Below are 16,940 nucleotides of genomic sequence, written 5' to 3' on the forward strand. Positions count from 1 at the left end.
TCCCTCTCTCTTCCCCCTCTCCCCCCTCTCCAGCCCTCTCTCCCCCCTCCCCCTCTCTCCCCCCCTCTCCCCCCTCTCACCCTCTCTCCCCTCTCTCTCTCCCCCCTCTCACCCCTCTCCCCCCTCTCACCCCCTCTCACCCTCTCTCCCCCCTCTCTCCCCCCTCTCTCTCCCCTCTCTCTCCCCTCTCTCTCCCCCCTCTCTCCCCCTCTCTCTCCCCCCTCTCTCCCCCTCTCTCTCCCCCCTCTCTCCCCCTCTCTCTCCCCCTCTCTCTCCCCCTCTCTCTCCCCCTCTCTCTCCCCTCTCCCTCCCCTCTCCCTCCCTCTCTCCCCCCTCCCCTCTCCCCTCCACTACCCTCTCCCCTCCCCACTCCCCCTCTCCCGGGGTCGGCTCTATGAAAACTCTTCATCCTCTCAAGGTTTGCAACGTGCTGATGGGTTGCATGGCCGTTGACGTGAAACAGAGGGTAACCTCTGGGGCATGTGCAAGCCCCCAGTTGTATAAGGATTCCTGGGCTGACATTTGTTTCCCTAGGGGCTCATGGGATCTCTATGGAGCGACCTCAGTTCACTCTACCTCTGATGGGATGGCTGTACCATTATGTAGTCTATACACCATCCCAACAAAGAGAGCTTGGTTGATCAGTCTGCCGAAGAAGTCGCAAGGTACAGTGACAGGTCATTAGTCTGTCATAACACTTTCATTATAACCAAGAGAACAGAGAGAAATTTTGATAAGGTATCCAGTTTCTGTATTCACAAGGTGTTGGATGTTATTGCTGGGTCCTTAAAAAGCATTAAACAACTTCGTAGTGGAACACTTCTAGTTGAAACTGCCATGTCTTAAGCTTCTGGGATGCAAGGCCTTTGGTTGATTCGCAGAACACCGGTAATTTTTGTAAAAGTGTGGTTACCTGCTTTGATTAGTGGAGATGGGCACTGAGGAGATATGTGAAGTACGGCAAAATATGGTTGTCACAGAAATACAGAACTATGAGGAGAGCCAATGATACAGCAGAAAAAACTGCAATATTTAGTCTGTTCTTCAGCACTGCTAAATTACCTGAACATCTTCTTGCAGGCTATATCTGTCTTAAGGTTTGACCAATTGTTCCCAACACAATATCATGCCTCAAATTTCAAAGATTTGGTCATACCTCTATGGCATGTAACAGGAGGGCTGTGTGTTGAAATTGTGGAGCCTCAGCTCATGAACTGGACATTTCCTCTGAAATATATAAGCTATTCCAGGAATCGCCCAGTATGGAGCAGGTAGTGTGGTGTTTATGACTAGGAAAGGAAAATTAGGGAGTTGAAATTTATGAAATGCACTCTTTATCGTGAAGCTAAAGTAGCTTTCAGAGCTATGCAACCTCTGGTGTTTGCTACTTCTTTTGCATCAGTGCTGAAGAACCCAGTTGCCAAGTGGGGGCGCTACACTTGATCCTGAAACTAATAGGAAGCAGTCAGTGAGGGATGGACTTCGAACCTCGGCCACATACTACTGCATACCATGAGACTTCCTCTAAGCCATCCCATGTGCCAATGCAGCCATCTCCTCCCATAAATAAGGGAGAATGTCACACAAAACGTCGTTCGAAATTGAAGAAAGTGGTGGCAAAACAATTTGATTGGCAAGCACTCTTCCTTTTCAGTGGTGATTTTTATGCCCAAGGATGGAGGAACTGGAGAATTGGGCACTGTGTAATGTTCTCCCTGATCTCACAGGTAAATCACCAATACTGAGGGAGGAGGAGGAGGACAGCTCTCGCTTATTGATGGCTCTCACATGCACTGTTAGTTCTCGCACCAGTTCAGATCACAGCATGTTCACAATCCATTGGATGTAGATGCAATGACAGAACTCTTCCGGACACTCCATTCCTACTCATGGGTGACTTAAGTGCACAACAGTGTGCTGTGGGGCACAACTATCACTCGTTCAAGGCATCGAATTATTGAGCATTTCGCCCATTTAAACTGCATCTGCCTTTTGAACTATGGTCAGATAACACACTTTTATACAACCACAGGGTCATTTTTAGCCAATGATCTTTGCTTTTGATCCCCAGCCATTTCAGACGGAGTTCAGCAGAAATGGCTGCAGATTTGCATTCTAGTGACCAATTTTTGGTGTGTATCCACCTACTGACTCAGACATTGGTCTGTAGGAGATTGGAAAGATAGCTGTATCAGATGTACATTGGTTGTGATACAGTCAGCAGACTGTCCTCAAATAATAAGAATTTGCTCAGGAGATGGTGGACTATGTCACCCGTGTGATCCAAGGAGCTGCTGCTGATTCCACTCCCTGTGCTGGCAACCACCTCTAACACCAATCTGTGCCTTGGTGGAATGAAGAATGTCACTCAGCAATCAGAGCCAGGTGCAGAGCTTTGCATAAATTAATGCAACTCCATCCAACTACAGAAAACCTTTGTGCCTTCAGGTCTGTGAGAGCACAAGCGAGGCGAGTGATAAAAAGAGCGGAAGATAAACTTCCAAAAGAAATTCCCAACTTCTTTAAACTGTCCACTTCCACTACAGGCTCAGGTTTCAGCTGAACAGTTTCCTACCGTCACTACATCAGTTGGACAAACTTCTGAGTTTCAGACATTGTGTAGGACTGCGGAGATGAGGTTCTGCTTCTCCATGTGTATGTGGAAGTGTACAATCTTCCATTCTCCGTGTGGGAATTCAGAATCAGCTCTATCTGCAGTCAGAGACACTGTTCCACATCTGGATCTGATTCATTATGCCATGCTCCATAATCTATGACCTGGAGCTAAAGGCAAACTTCTATCTTAGTTCATTCAGATCCAGTTTGAAGGACAGTACCCAGTCTTTTGGAAGGAAGCTATATTATTTTTTGAAGAACGACTTTTGTTTGAAGAAAACGAACTCAAAACATTTATATTTAACACGCATTACCTTATGGAGACCAGGCAAGGATTGCGCCAGCCCTAATAGTTAGTGGAGTGTACCCTTAAACCAGTTGTATCAGTAAGACTGAAATATATGGTTAATGAAATATATGGTTAACCATATATATCTAGCTCTTCGAATTTGGAGGTCACTTGTTCCACTCCCTGTGCTGTTTCAAGTGCAGACAACTTATTTCTACTAGAGACAGTAAAGCAGCAGTCCTCCTTCACTGCAACCTTCTAGTCGGTGTTTTTCTTTTTAATCTTGAAATAGCATACAACTTGGTGATACAACATCCTTCAAAACTTCATGGATGGGAACTACATAGGTGCCTGCCACTTCTTATTCCACCCTTTAAGAGAACAGGGGCTTTTGCTATCACTTTTGTGATGTCCTGTCTGACGACTTTCTTCAAGAGAATGGGGTCCTCCAAGGCACTGTACTCAATGACATTGTTCGCAATCACTGTCAGTGGGACCTCCTCTGCCGTCAGACTTCAGCTGACCGTAAGAATGCTGGAAACTTGGGCCAGTAAAACTGGTTTTATCTTATCATTTGAAAACATTATTTATGTTAAATTTAACCATGTTCACCACAGAGTACACCCACCAGAGCTCAAGATGGGGGCCACTATTTTAAATTTTAAGGACAATGTGTCCTTTATAGACATACCGCTTGATTCAAAACTAACCTGGCTTCAGCAGCTGAAACATCTACAAACAGAGGGCTTCAAATCCTCCAATATTTTGATACGTCTCAACTAAAAGGCATGTACAGCTGACAGCTCCCACCCTGTACAGGTTTAAGAGTATTTATCACAATGCTTAGATTGTGGATGTATGCTTTATGGATTAGCCCATATTTCCTATCTCAAAATGTCCACTATGAGGGCATTCAGATATTGACTGGAGCCTTTCAGACCAACCCAGTTCTGTGTGTGTGTGTGTGTGTGTGTGTGTGTGTGTGTGTGTAGGCTGGTGAACTGTCACTCTGAATTTGTCAGTGCAACCTTCTGGCTCAAAAGGCCCTGAAAATCTCAGTGTTCCCTCAGTTGTCTGCATTTTGTGTGGGGGATCTACCCCAACTTTGAGCAACTGTTCTGTTTGCTTTAATTTTATGTACGCACCACAATTTTATCATTGTTTATGCAGATGGATGCCAACAAGGGAATGCCCTCAGTCATTCAGCTCTTTTCCCTGATAAGTGTTTCCCAAGTGAGCCTTCCAGAGCAATTTACAAATTATGATGCAGAATTATGACTACCCTGGAATGGGTTCATAGGCGTCAGTAAAGTTTTTCTCGTCTGTTTTAATTCATTTAATGCACTAAAAGTGATCCATTGGGGTTAGACCAGTTGATTCAGCTGGTGTGACATCTTAGAACAGTTATAACACTGAAGCAAGGAGAGAGTCTTTTGATGGACACCTGGACACATCAGGATACAGGTAAATAACATAGCCTGCAAAGCAGCCAGAGAAGAATGTCAGGTTTGTGTTGAACGTCAGTGTGCCATCTCCTTGCACGTCTTCATCTCATTATGTGACAGAAGTCTCATCTGTCAATGGGAGACTGAACAGTTGGAGGTAGTGGGCAACAAACCCCTTTTCTCAAAGCAATCACACACAGGCATGGCAGGTTCCATTCAGCCACACTGATGGAAGAAGGTGCTGCTTACCAGACTATGCATAAAATATAGCCCTTTAACACATTGTTTCTTCCTCCAGTAGGATGATCTACCACTCTGTGAAGTCTGTGATCTGCCACTTTTGGTTCAGCATATCTTGGCATGTGTACTTGTATAATGACATCAGGGCATCTCTCAGTTTGGTGGAAGATCTGCCCACCATCCTTGTCAACACTAACGCCAGTGTCAGATGAGTTTTGAAATTCTGTAAACTGTCTGGCCTCATCGCTGATGTGCTGGGGAGGGAAGATGGACTTTAATGCATTATAAACAACTCCTCCTGTGGGGACGTCCTTCGTCCCCGTAGAGAATGGTATGCTGACTCTTCATAAGGGTGCTGATGATCCTGCTATTAGTGCCCCACATCCAAAATCATCATTCACCTCCCTCTGGGGAGCCATTGTTTATTTTCAGTAATTGGACTCCCTCCCCCTTCCCTTCCTTCTCGGATGGGCCAACTAAGGACCGCATGCTGATTTCAATTCCTTATTTGTTGTTCTCTCCTTTTCTTCCAGTACTCTTTTGTCTGTTAACTATGTTTCTTTATCTGATCTTCTTACTACTTAATACAAGTTTTTTTTCACTTTTCTACCTTGAAAACCTTCCATATTCAACACTTTTGCTTAACATTTCTGTCAGTTGTTTTTCAGCTAAATTGTTGTTGACCTCTTGTCCCACGAACATGTGAAATTCTTTTTGGTTAATCTACTGTCTTTCATTCGATATAAATGTCAAAAGATATCAGCCTTCTGTTTCTCATTACTTCTTATAAGTTTTCTACAGTTTGATAAATTTCATCATTACTATGTAATTTTCAACCTTCCATAGTTCTTTGTGAGCCTAATATTTTCTTAATGATTTTCCTTTGTAGTATTTCTAATTTATATGCATTATGCTTTAATTCTAGACACTCGCTTGCATATGGACATCATGGCTTCGCTACTGTATTTGAATGCCTTACCTTTCCATCTTTAAGACTGGCATTTGTTGGTGTAAAAATCTTCACTTATATGATGCACTCTTCACTTTTTGTGTGTCATTTTCTCTATAGCTGACTTTTCCAAATGATTTTCTTATATTAGCTCTCCAAGCTATTTAAGTTTTTTACTTTTGCAATTTGGCTCATATCTAGTTTCAGAAATGATTTTTAATGTTTGTAAAAAAAATTATTTTATCTGCAGACATTCTTAAACTGGTCTTATTGGTTTTTCTGTTAAAAGATTAATTTGTGTTGCAGCAGGTGTCACATTTTCCGAATGTATAGCAAAGTCATCGAGACAATTGATTCCAATATTTTTGTTTCCTTTTTCCAACCTCTTTATGGAAATCTTACGAAATTCTCCCAATTTTTTCTAGAACACGATCAAAAAATTGATTGTAGGTCATCGTATTCTATCTTTATTATATAATATTTCTATCTGGACTCCTGCCTTAGTTATTTAATGTACACTGGACTGAAGAAAGATCTTTGTCGTACTTTTCTCCATGTAAGTTACAAATGAAATGTAGGGAACTTACCAAAAAACATTTACTAATATTTGAGGGATAATGAGGATTCAAAACTCATGCTGTGGTAGTATAGATTTAAGGACAGTGTCTGGACTGAGCACCTAACTGTAATGTTCAAAAAGGCATCAGTTATCTCCATGCCTTACAAAAATATAAAAAGCTCTTGCCTATGTTTGATATACCTGTGATGGTCAAATCTTTGATCATATTTCACCATGATTATGCACAGCTATCTTGGCTACGTGCAGACAAGCCCAAAGATTTCCATACCCTCTGTCTTCTCTACTGTCTTATGAGTATACGTTGTCCCTCATATCTTTCTCAATCTTACCACACTTGTCAGAACAACAGGGCAGAAACACCTGTTTCCATCACAGCAAAATCTTTTCACTCTATCATTCAGCCAATTTCTTGAAGTCTTTCTCAGAAGCAGAAACCTGACTTCATAACAACCTCCCATAACAACCTGAATAACATCTCCAGCTTCAGAAGACAGTTAGTTAATGAAATACCCACTGAATCAACATTAATGACTATCATTGCTCCTGTATCCACCCATTACTCCTGCACATCATTCTTTCCTAACAGATCTTCCTCATTTCCCAGTATTCTTAGCTGGTTTAAATCTTAAATTTCCTTTCCCAGAACTCACTACATCAAGAAAATCTATTTTGTACACCTATAAATTATTTTTGTATATGCCACTATCATAATTATTAATATAGCCATTATTATTTTCATTACTATTGTTATTATTTCATTCCTTTCTCAGACATTATGTCTGGTTATTATTATTATTATTCTTTCTTTCTTTTCTCAGACGTTATGTCTGGTCAAAAATGGAAAGTGACGCGGACCTTGATCAAGCGTGACTTCCTTTTAACTGTACGGTATATGTTATATTGCATTTAGGAACTTTCGGGTGATTGAACATGTATCAATAATTATGGATTTCTGTAGTTGTATATATAAGTTTGGATGTAGCTGTATTGCATTGATGTACTGATGGATATTGTGTGGTATGACTCCTGTAGTTGATAGTATAATTGGTATAATGTCAACTTTCTCCTGATGCCACATGTCCTTGACTTCCTCAGCCAGTTGGATGTATTTTTCAATTTTTTCTCCCGTTTTCTTTTGTATATTTGTTGTATTGGGTATGGATATTTCGATTAGTTGTGTTAATTTCTTCTTTTTATTGGTGAGTATGATGTCAGGTTTGTTATGTGGTGTTGTTTTATCTGTTATAATGATTCTGTTCCAGTATAATTTGTATTCATCATTCTCCAGTACATTTTGTGGTGCATACTTGTATGTGGGAACGTATTGTTTTATTAGTTTATGTTGTATGGCAAGTTGTTGATGTATTATTTTTGCTACATTGTCATGTCTTCTGGGGTATTCTGTATTTGCTAGTATTGTACACCCGCTTGTGATGTGATCTACTGTTTCTATTTGTTGTTTGCAAAGTCTGCATTTATCTGTTGTGGTATTGGGATCTTTAATAATATGCTTACTGTAGTATCTGGTGTTTGTTTGATCCTGTATTGCAATCATGAATCCTTCCGTCTCACTGTATATATTGTCTTTTCTTAGCCATGTGTTGGATGGTTATGAAATTGCAGTGGTGTAGCCAATGTATTTATATGAGTGGTTGCTTTGTGTATTTTCTAGTTTCTGCTGATTCTAGAAAGAATTTTCTTAAATTGTCTACCTGTCCATAATGTGGGATTTTTATGTCGATAAATCCCCTTCCTCCTTCCTTTCTCCTTAATGTGAATCTTTCTGTTGCTGAATGTATGTGATGTATTCTATATTTGTGGCATTGTGATCGTGTAAGTGTATTGAGTGCTTCTAGGTCTGTGTTACTCCATTTCACTACTCCAAATGAGTAGGTCAATATTGGTATAGCATAAGTATTTATTGCTTTTGTCTTGTTTCTTGCTGTCAATTCTGTTTTCAGTATTTTTGTTAGTCTTTGTCTATATTTTTCTTTTAGTTCTTCTTTAATATTTATATTATCTATTCCTATTTTTTGTCTGTATCCTAGATATTTATAGGCATCTGTTTTTTCCATCGCCTCTATGCAGTTGCTGTGGTTATCCAATATGTAACCTTCTTGTTTAGTGTGTTTTCCCTTGACTATGCTCTTTTTCTTACATTTATCTGTTCCAAAAGCCATATTTATATCATTGCTGAATACTTCTGTTATCTTTAGTAATTGGTTAAGTTGTTAATTTGTTGCTGCCAGTAGTTTTAGATCATCCATGTATAGCAAATGTGTGATTTTGTGTTGGTATGTTCCAGTAATATTGTATCCATAATTTGTATTATTTAGCATGTTGGATAGTGGGTTCAGAGCAAGGCAGAACCAGAAAGGACTTAATGAGTCTCCTTGGTATATTCCACGCTTAATCTGTATTGGCTGTGATGTGATATTATTTGAATTTGTTTGTATATTAAGTGTGGTTTTCCAATTTTTCATTACTATGTTTAGGAACTGTATCAATTTAGGATCTACTTTGTATATTTCCAATATTAGTAGTAACCATTAGTGGGGTACACTATCAAAAGCTTTTTGGTAATCAGTGTATGTGTAGTGTAGCGACCTTTGTTTAGTTTTAGCTTGATATGTCAGCTCTGCATCTATTATCAGTTGCTCTTTACATCCTCGTGCTCCTTTGCAACATCCTATTTGTTCTTCATTTATAATTTTGTTGTACGTGTCATTAATTTCTGTGTAATGACTGAAGTTAATATTTTGTATATTGTTGGTAGGCATCTTATGGGGCGATATTTAGCTGGGTTTGCTGTGTCTGCTTGATCTTTAGGTTTCAGATAAGTTATTCCATGTGTAAGTGTATCAAGGAATGTGTATGGGTCTGCAATGTAACTGTTAAATAATTTAGTTAGATGTGAATTTGTTGAGGTGAACTTCTTTAGCCAGAAATTTGCTATTTTATCTTTTCCAGGGGCTTTACAATTGTGAGTTGAATTAATTACTTGGGTGACTTCATGTTGCAAAATTATCACTTCAGGCATCTGCGGTATCATCTTGTATGTGTCTGTTTCTGCTTGTATCCACCGTGCATGCCTGTTATGTTGTACCGGGTTTGACCATATGTTGCTCCAGAAGTGTTCCATGTCTGTTGTGCTTGGTGGATTGTCTACTTTAATGTGTGTGTTATCTATTGTCTGGTAATTTTTTTTTTTGTTTGTGTTGAATGTTTGGTTTTGTTTCCTTCTATTTTCACTTTTTTTTGTATCTTCTAAGTCGTTTGGCCAATGCATGTAATTTCTGCTTCTTTTCATCTAATTGCTCTATCGCTTCTTGTTGTGAGATTTTACCTAACCTTTTTCGTTGTTTTTTTCTGACATTTCATTTCTTATAAATTGTGTTAGCTGTTTTTCCATTCTGATCTGTAGCCTGTGTTGCCATGCTGGTTTTGTGGGTTTCTTCTGTGTGTTGGTTGGTTCTGATCTCTGCCTAGTATGTATAGTTAGTGTAGTGAGTGCTCCTATATAAACCAGTAGTTGTAACTCTTCCATAGTTGTGTTTTCATTTATTTTGTTGTGTATGATTGTGTTAATAGTTTTTATTGTTGTTTCGACTTGTGGGTTATTTGGCGGTCTATGCAAGAATAGTCTAATGTCTGTATTTGTGTCTTTGTATTCTATATATGTCAGCTGAAATTTTTCTCCTATATCTAACATGTGTGTCATTTCGTGTTCTATTTTTGCTTGTTCTGGTGGCTGTCTTAAGATTTCATTTTCCTCTGATTGTTTAATTGATGCATGTTGTTCTTTGTTTGTTTGTTCTGGTATGTTTGAGTCCATTACTGTATTTTCTTCTTCTTCTTCTGATTGCACATTATTTTGTTTCAGTATTTGTTGTACTTGTTGTTTGATGTTTTCTAATTCTGACTGGGGTATCCTGTTATTTTTTATTATTACACGGATCTGATCAGCTAGTCGTTGTTCTGTTAAAAATTTTAATTCTGGGTATCTGATAATAAATGTTGTGTATACTTGTGATCTGTATCCAGTTCTGTTGGTTCCTAGGTTTGTTGCTTGATAACAACAGAACATGAGGTGTCGATTAACTTCATCTGACCTCTCATCCTCTGTCCTTGTTTTCCTTCTAGGGTGGTTGCAGGAAGCATATCCTGCAAAACACCTCTATTTGGATTTAAATCATTTTCCAGTTGGTTAGCAGTGTCGTTACCGTTGTGGGCGGGCATAGGGTTCAAGCGTCATCCCCGACCATGACGGCACTTGTCCGAGGCTTCTTTAGTTCTGTCCTGAACCAAGTAATCACACTAAAAGATGGGGGTTAGCCCTGTTAGTGGTTTGTTATTTTCGTCGCCTTTTACGACTATTCTTTTCCCGGGCCTCCACGGGGTTTATTATTATTATTATTATTATTATTATTATTATTATTATTAGCACTATTACTATTATCACTATCAATGCTACTGGTGGAGCCAGCAACAGTAGCAGCAGCAGGCGTAGTAGTAGTAGTAGTAGTAGTAGTAGTAGAAGAAGAAGAAGAAGAAGAAGAAGAAGAAGTGTCAATGTTGACTGGATCAGTTCAAAATCGGTATTATTTACTCACATTGCCTCTACAAACATTCATTTCAATTTAATACTAGATGTCATATTAATATTGCTGTTCAATATAATAGAGGCAAACATTCCACGCGGGAAAAATATATTTAAAAACAAAGATGATGTGACTTACCATACGAAAGCGCTGGCAGGTCGATAGAAACACAAACAGACACATACATACACACAAAATTCAAGCTTTCGCAACAAACTGTTGCCTCACCAGGAAAGAGGGAAGGAGAGGGAAAGACAAAAGGAAGTGGGTTTTAAGGAAGAGGGTAAGGAGTCATTCCAATCCCGGGAGCGGAAAGACTTACCTTAGGGGGAAAAAAGGACGGGTATACACTCGCGTGCACGCACACACACACACACACACACACACACACACACACACACATCCATCCACACATTTACAGACACAAGCAGACATATTGACAGATTGTCCAAGACCCCCAATTGCTCGTCTCTTTGCCCGAAGTCTCTCTCTCTCTCTCTCTCTCTCCCCCTCCCCCTCCCCCTCCCCCCCTCTCCCCCTCCCCCTCTCCCCCTCCCCCCCTCCCCCCCCCTCTCCCCCTTTGCCCGAAGTCTCTCTCCCTCTGCCCTAGGTGCCCCCGCCCTCTCTATTCCGTTCACCGTAAGACTTTTTCATAGCCCAAAGTCCATCTCTTTTCCATCCTGATCCCTCTTTTTCCCCACAAATTCTTCTCTTTCCCGCCTAAATCCCATCAAGTCTCCTTCTTCCCTTCCAAAAAGATTGTAGCCCCCCAAAAAATCTCACTACTCCCCTCGTAAAACCCCTCACACTACCACAGAGAATCCGTAGTATCACCAAAAATTCCCTAACGAGGCCACCCATAATCCCTCACTTTGCCCTCAAAAATCCCTAACAAGGCCACCTATAATCCCTAAATTTGCCCCCCCCCCCCCCACACACACACACACACACACACACACACACACACGCATATCTAGTCTTTCACTTTTCCCCTCCAGGCCCTCACTTTTCCCCCAACCCCCATCCTCACCCCCCGAAGGCCCTTACTTTGCTTCGCTACCCCCCTCTGAGAGACCCTAACTTTGGTCCCCTCCGTGAAGCTCGCAAGTTGCTGTCCCCCAGAGTCCGTCATTATGCCAGTTCTGTTCCTCCCAGGGGTCCTCTAGTCCCCCCCCCCTTCCCCCCCAAAAATCTCTCACCACAACCACCACCAAAATACTCACTCTTCCTGCTGCCCACCTCCCAAAGCACCTCAGCTATCTGAAACGCCCCCCACCACTCCCAAAGGCCCTCGTTTTGCCCCTCTTACAGCCACGACTGCCCCCTCCCCAACCAAAAGGACCCAACTTTGCCCCTCCTAAGGCCATCACTGCTCCTGGCTCCCCAAAGTACCCAACTTTGCCCATTTGCCACCAAAGGCCCTAAAAGCCCACACTTTGACCCAAGAATCCCCGATTTTTGCCCTCCCTCCAAAACACTGCAATTCATCTGTCTCCTTTCCCTCCCCCTCTGTCCCACCTTCCTTCCTCCTCTCACTTCCCTGCCTCCCTTCCTCACCTATTTCTCCAATCAAATTCCTCCCCATCTCCCTTTCAATTCCTCCCCATCTCCACTGCAGCCCCCTTGCTCCCATCTCTCCTCCCTCCCTTTGCAGACCTCTCCCCCACACGGGCACCTTTCTCCCTCACCCACCCCATAGTACCTAGCTACCGCCGAGGAGTATTAATTAAACCCAAAAAACATTATGGGTATTTATGAGAAAAGTAACAACACAGCTGTGTCTTTACTGTCTCACACAACTGGTTTGGGTGACAAATTACCACTATCTCAGGCCCACTGCCAAAAGAATATTATATTTCCTTAGTGCATTTATTGTGGAGTCCTTATTACTAATACATGTCGGCTAGCTTTCCCCAGGAGAGTCTACTCAACAGCGTGTGTTGTCTCCAGTGCATTAAACCTGATAAGAAAGAGAAGACGGGATGGATAACAGTGGAATTTTAACCATAGTTTCTTTACCTCTCTTATGTTCATTCAGTCCCCTACTAAAGCTGCTACTTTTTGTCTGCAACTGGTTTTTTTTACATACTCTCTTTTTATTTTACTAAAGTTTCCTTTACCTCTATAGTTATGCCAAGTCCACACTTCGTATCACCTGAGGCACACACAAGAAAAAACGTAATTAAATTAAATCTATTCACCTCAACCTCCAAGCTTTTATGGAAAATTTTACTGGTGTGCAGCATCACAGTTCATTAGCCTCTGCTACACGCTTCCGAACAACTATGTAATTTTCCTCCGTTACACCTATCTGAAAATCACATCCTTATACCTGATAATAATTACTATAATTATGTATCGGACATAATTAAAAATTGGAAAATAATTACCAAGGCTAAAATCGTGGTGACCAAGTCATATTATCTGCCAGTTTAGACCTGTGACTCAGAATGTTGGACAAATAAAGATCTGAGTGGAATACAAGCAACAGACGTCTACTTTCTACGAGGTATCGTAAGATGAGGAATATAACAATACAAATCTCCCTGCAGATCAAGCCTCTGAAAGAAACTATGGACAGTAAGTGGAGGAGATGTTAAATGACAGATTGTAGGGGAGAAGAGGAGCTTGGAAGAGGCTCTATGAACAACCTGCATAAGCAGAAATGTTTCAGGAAGAAAAAGAACACACAAATTTTCCATTTAATGGTACACAATGTATTTTTTGATGGTCCACTGTTATTCTGAGCTATTAATAGTTAGTCTCCTAACTGTTCGATTTTATCACAGGTATGGTGACACTTTTTATGTCCCCTTCCCCGTCCCTGTCCCTTTGCCCCATGACCCACCCCTTAGCCTATGCACCCTCTTACCTCCAACTTTCTTTTGGTCCTCTCCCTTCCCGTCCCCCCCATCTTTCTTCTGGTCCTCTCCCTTCCCCTCCCCTCCCCATGTTTCTTCTGGTCCTCTCCCTTCCCTTCCCCTCCCCTCCCCATCTTTCTTCTGGTCCTCTCCCTTCCCCTCCCCTCCCCATCTTTCTTCTGGTCCTCTCCCTTCCCCTCCCCTCCCCATCTTCTGGTCCTCTCCCTTCCCCTCCCCTCCCCTCCCCATCTTCTGGTCCTCTCCCTTCCCCTCCCCTCCCCTCCCCTCCCCATTTTTCTTCTGGTCCTCTCCCTTCCCTTCCCCTCCCCTCCCCATCTTCTGGTCTTCCCCTCCCCTCCCCATCTTCTGGTCCTCTCCCCTCCCCTCCCCTCCCCTCCCCTCCCCTCCCCATCTTCTGGTCCTCTCCCTTCCCCTCCCCTCCCCACTGCATCTTCCTTATGGCACTCTCCAAGAACCGCCTCTCCTCCCGACAGACTCCCCCTCCCGTCCCCCCTCCGTATGACTCCCCCTCCCCCAGTTGACCCTTCCCAAACCCTCCCGTCCCCTCCCAAACCCTCCCGTCCCCTCTCAAACTCTCCCGCCCCCTCCCCCAGTCCCCACAGTCATCCTCGGAGACGTTGTCCCGTCCACCCAGTCATCCCTTCCCATCCCCCCCCCCAGTCGCCCCAGCCGTTCCTTCCCGTCACCCCCCTCCCATTCCGTCCCCCCTCCCGCCCCACCGGTCACCCCCCACCCCACCACTTCTCATCCCCCAACTATTCCCAACACATTACCTTCCTTTTCCCCACCTCCTTGCTTTGCCCCCAGTCTCTTCCCTCTCCCATATTTCCCCTTGCCCATGATTCCTCCCCTCTTTCCTCATCTCCTTACCTCCCTCCTCCCACATCTGCTCCCTTGCCTTCTCACTCATCTCCTGCCCACACCCCACTCTAATCCTCAATTTTATTCACAATCTTAGAGCTTCAAATTACACTCTTGAGTAGTTTCTTACGTCATTATTAAATTATTTGAAGTATGTTTTATGTGTATTTTGTTCACAGGAGTATGATTCTGTTGAGCTCTACACTGCGTATCCACCAGAAGTTCTGGACCCTCATGATACTATACAGAAACAGCCTTTGCCACGCTTGCGAGGAGATTTTCCAGTTCTTGTGTCAGATGTGACTTCTCCTTCACACTTTTGTATGATTTTGTACGACATCCGTCCCCAGCTTGAGAGTCTTATGGATGAGATCCAGTATGTATGAAAATGCTTATTCTGTTATAGCTCTTAATGTGTATTTTTTGTGCTGATTATGTTGGAATGTCTGTTAGCAAGTGTGTAATGTTTCAGTGCATTTGATGTATTTTTATTTTTGGTGCTTCTGGTTGCTATGGTCTTCCATTCCATTGTGAACACTTTCCTAACTACCAGTGTTAATTGCAAGTGTTCTTTGTCTTTGTTTGAGTGCCTTTACTTTCAAGGAATAAATCTTTCATCGTAAGCTCTTACACGTAGATTACAGTCTGCCCAACAAGTTTTGTACCCAGGAAAACATATTTTGTTAGTTAGGTAAATTTTTACTTTCCATTGTATCAAGCAATATCAGAAGTGAGTTCAATTAGAAGGAGGATTTTCACTTACTAAGTGGAGATCAAGTGAACTAATTTTTCAGTGTCCAGAAATCTTGTCAGAGATAATTTTCAATGATGGATATCTCAAATTAATTGCTGGACGTTGTTGACTGAAGTATAATACAGCCAGTTGGAGGCACAGATGTTTAGAACTTGTGGAATTAGTGTAGGGCTTTTATATTGTCTGGTATGTCATTTGATAGTTGCAAACATTTATGTCCTGCTGTAGTAAATGGCATGTGGAATCGACTTACAGGGATCTGCAAGACATGTAGTTAAATTGAAACTGCTGTTCCTTAATTATAAAGTATTTCATTGTGGTACTATTGCACAAAGAAAATTGAAGCATTGGCACAAATTCTTGCAAATGTTGCTGAAACAGAGGGAGGTACAGAAAAGTTTCCCAAAGCGTTTGATGGTCTGTGCACGAAATATATTTTAAACCTAATTGAGGTAAGATACCTTATAAAAAATGGTTTGAGAAGGAAATATCATTGAAGCATATGAGTAAGTTTGTAGCCAGCTCTGCAGTTCTCCATTTTTCATGCCTGCACTTCAGTTGCCTTGTCTCCTGAATTCAGCTGGTCAAGTTGCAGCAGTTCGTGATCAGAGTTTTTGGCATTTTATAATTACAATATTTTACATGCTCTTGAGTGCAGAATTTGCATATTAAATAAAAGGATTAGGAGCACCAGGTGCACAAATGTAAGGAGATTAGTTACAAACGTAGTTATAGAATTGGGTTTGGATCACAGTGTACAAATTACTATTATTAGTAAGATAAAATAACAGTTTGTACATTGACAGTAACAAGATTCTCAGGGTCATTACAGTGGTTTCTGAGATACAAATGGAACTGGCAGGTGGATTTGACTGAGAGAGCTGTCATGCACTTTACCAGGCATGGGTCGGGCTGTTGTCACAGTCAAATACACACAGCATTTTGGCTGGCTAGATCTCCCAGTAGCCACAATAGTGTAGACAAGGCAAAATGCATGTCTTTGACAGAGCCTGGTGTGGAATATTTGGTGTGGGCAGTGTGGCAAAAGACATTCAGAAGCAAAGTCACCTCTAGGCTCTTGGCAGGAAGTGTCACCTTTGGCGTCTCAGTGACATGTGTCCCTAGATGATCTCTTTTCGCTCTCCAGAGTTATTTCTATGGGCGTGGCCACACACCCAATTGGCCAACTTATGTTCTCGTGGCCGCAACATCCTTGTGAAATATTTTGCCCTGCCCACAGTTCTTGTGGCAGAAAACAGGAGACCTATACACTGGGAAAACTGCATTCCCCTGTTAAGAATGGAAGTCCTTTGTCCTGCTGACCCATCCATTTGTCACTTCTGCCCCTGCAACTGCTAGTGTCACCTTTCATTCCATCTTGACAACATCTTGGGTCTGTGATAGGTCCCATGGTTCTCTTAGCAGGACATCACACACAGCCTCAATACAAAACCATTTATGGCAAGTTTTCCTTTGCCTGGCAAACTGCAAACATCATCTTAGATCTAGTTCGACAATGTGTTTGAGGCTGCCCCCCTTTCACACTTCTCAACAGTAGAGCACCATACAAAGGATGTCAAGGATTTTTGTCTTTTGGAGAGAATGCAGTAAAGAAACATGGGCTTAATGTTACTCTCTGAACAATCTCCATACAATATATTTTGGATAAATGGCAGCATCAGTTGTAAATATTGAAATCCTTTATTTTACAAATTGATTTTGG

The 16,940-nt window shown here is 41.9% G+C and overlaps 1 protein-coding gene across 1 annotated transcript in view; it reads left to right on the plus strand.

The window, feature by feature from the left end:
* LOC124594460 (tudor domain-containing protein 5-like) overlaps window positions 1–16,940 on the plus strand; it is a 248,163-nt gene that overhangs the window by 131,143 nt on the left and 100,080 nt on the right. Inside the window, exon 11 of the mRNA XM_047132835.1 lies at window positions 14,643–14,839. Within this exon, the coding sequence (XP_046988791.1) occupies window positions 14,643–14,839 (197 nt within the window). The remainder of the gene's footprint in view (window positions 1–14,642; window positions 14,840–16,940) is intronic.

The sequence above is a fragment of the Schistocerca americana genome, chromosome 2, assembly GCF_021461395.2.
Source record: "Schistocerca americana isolate TAMUIC-IGC-003095 chromosome 2, iqSchAmer2.1, whole genome shotgun sequence".
Taxonomy (NCBI): Eukaryota; Metazoa; Arthropoda; class Insecta; order Orthoptera; family Acrididae; genus Schistocerca; species Schistocerca americana.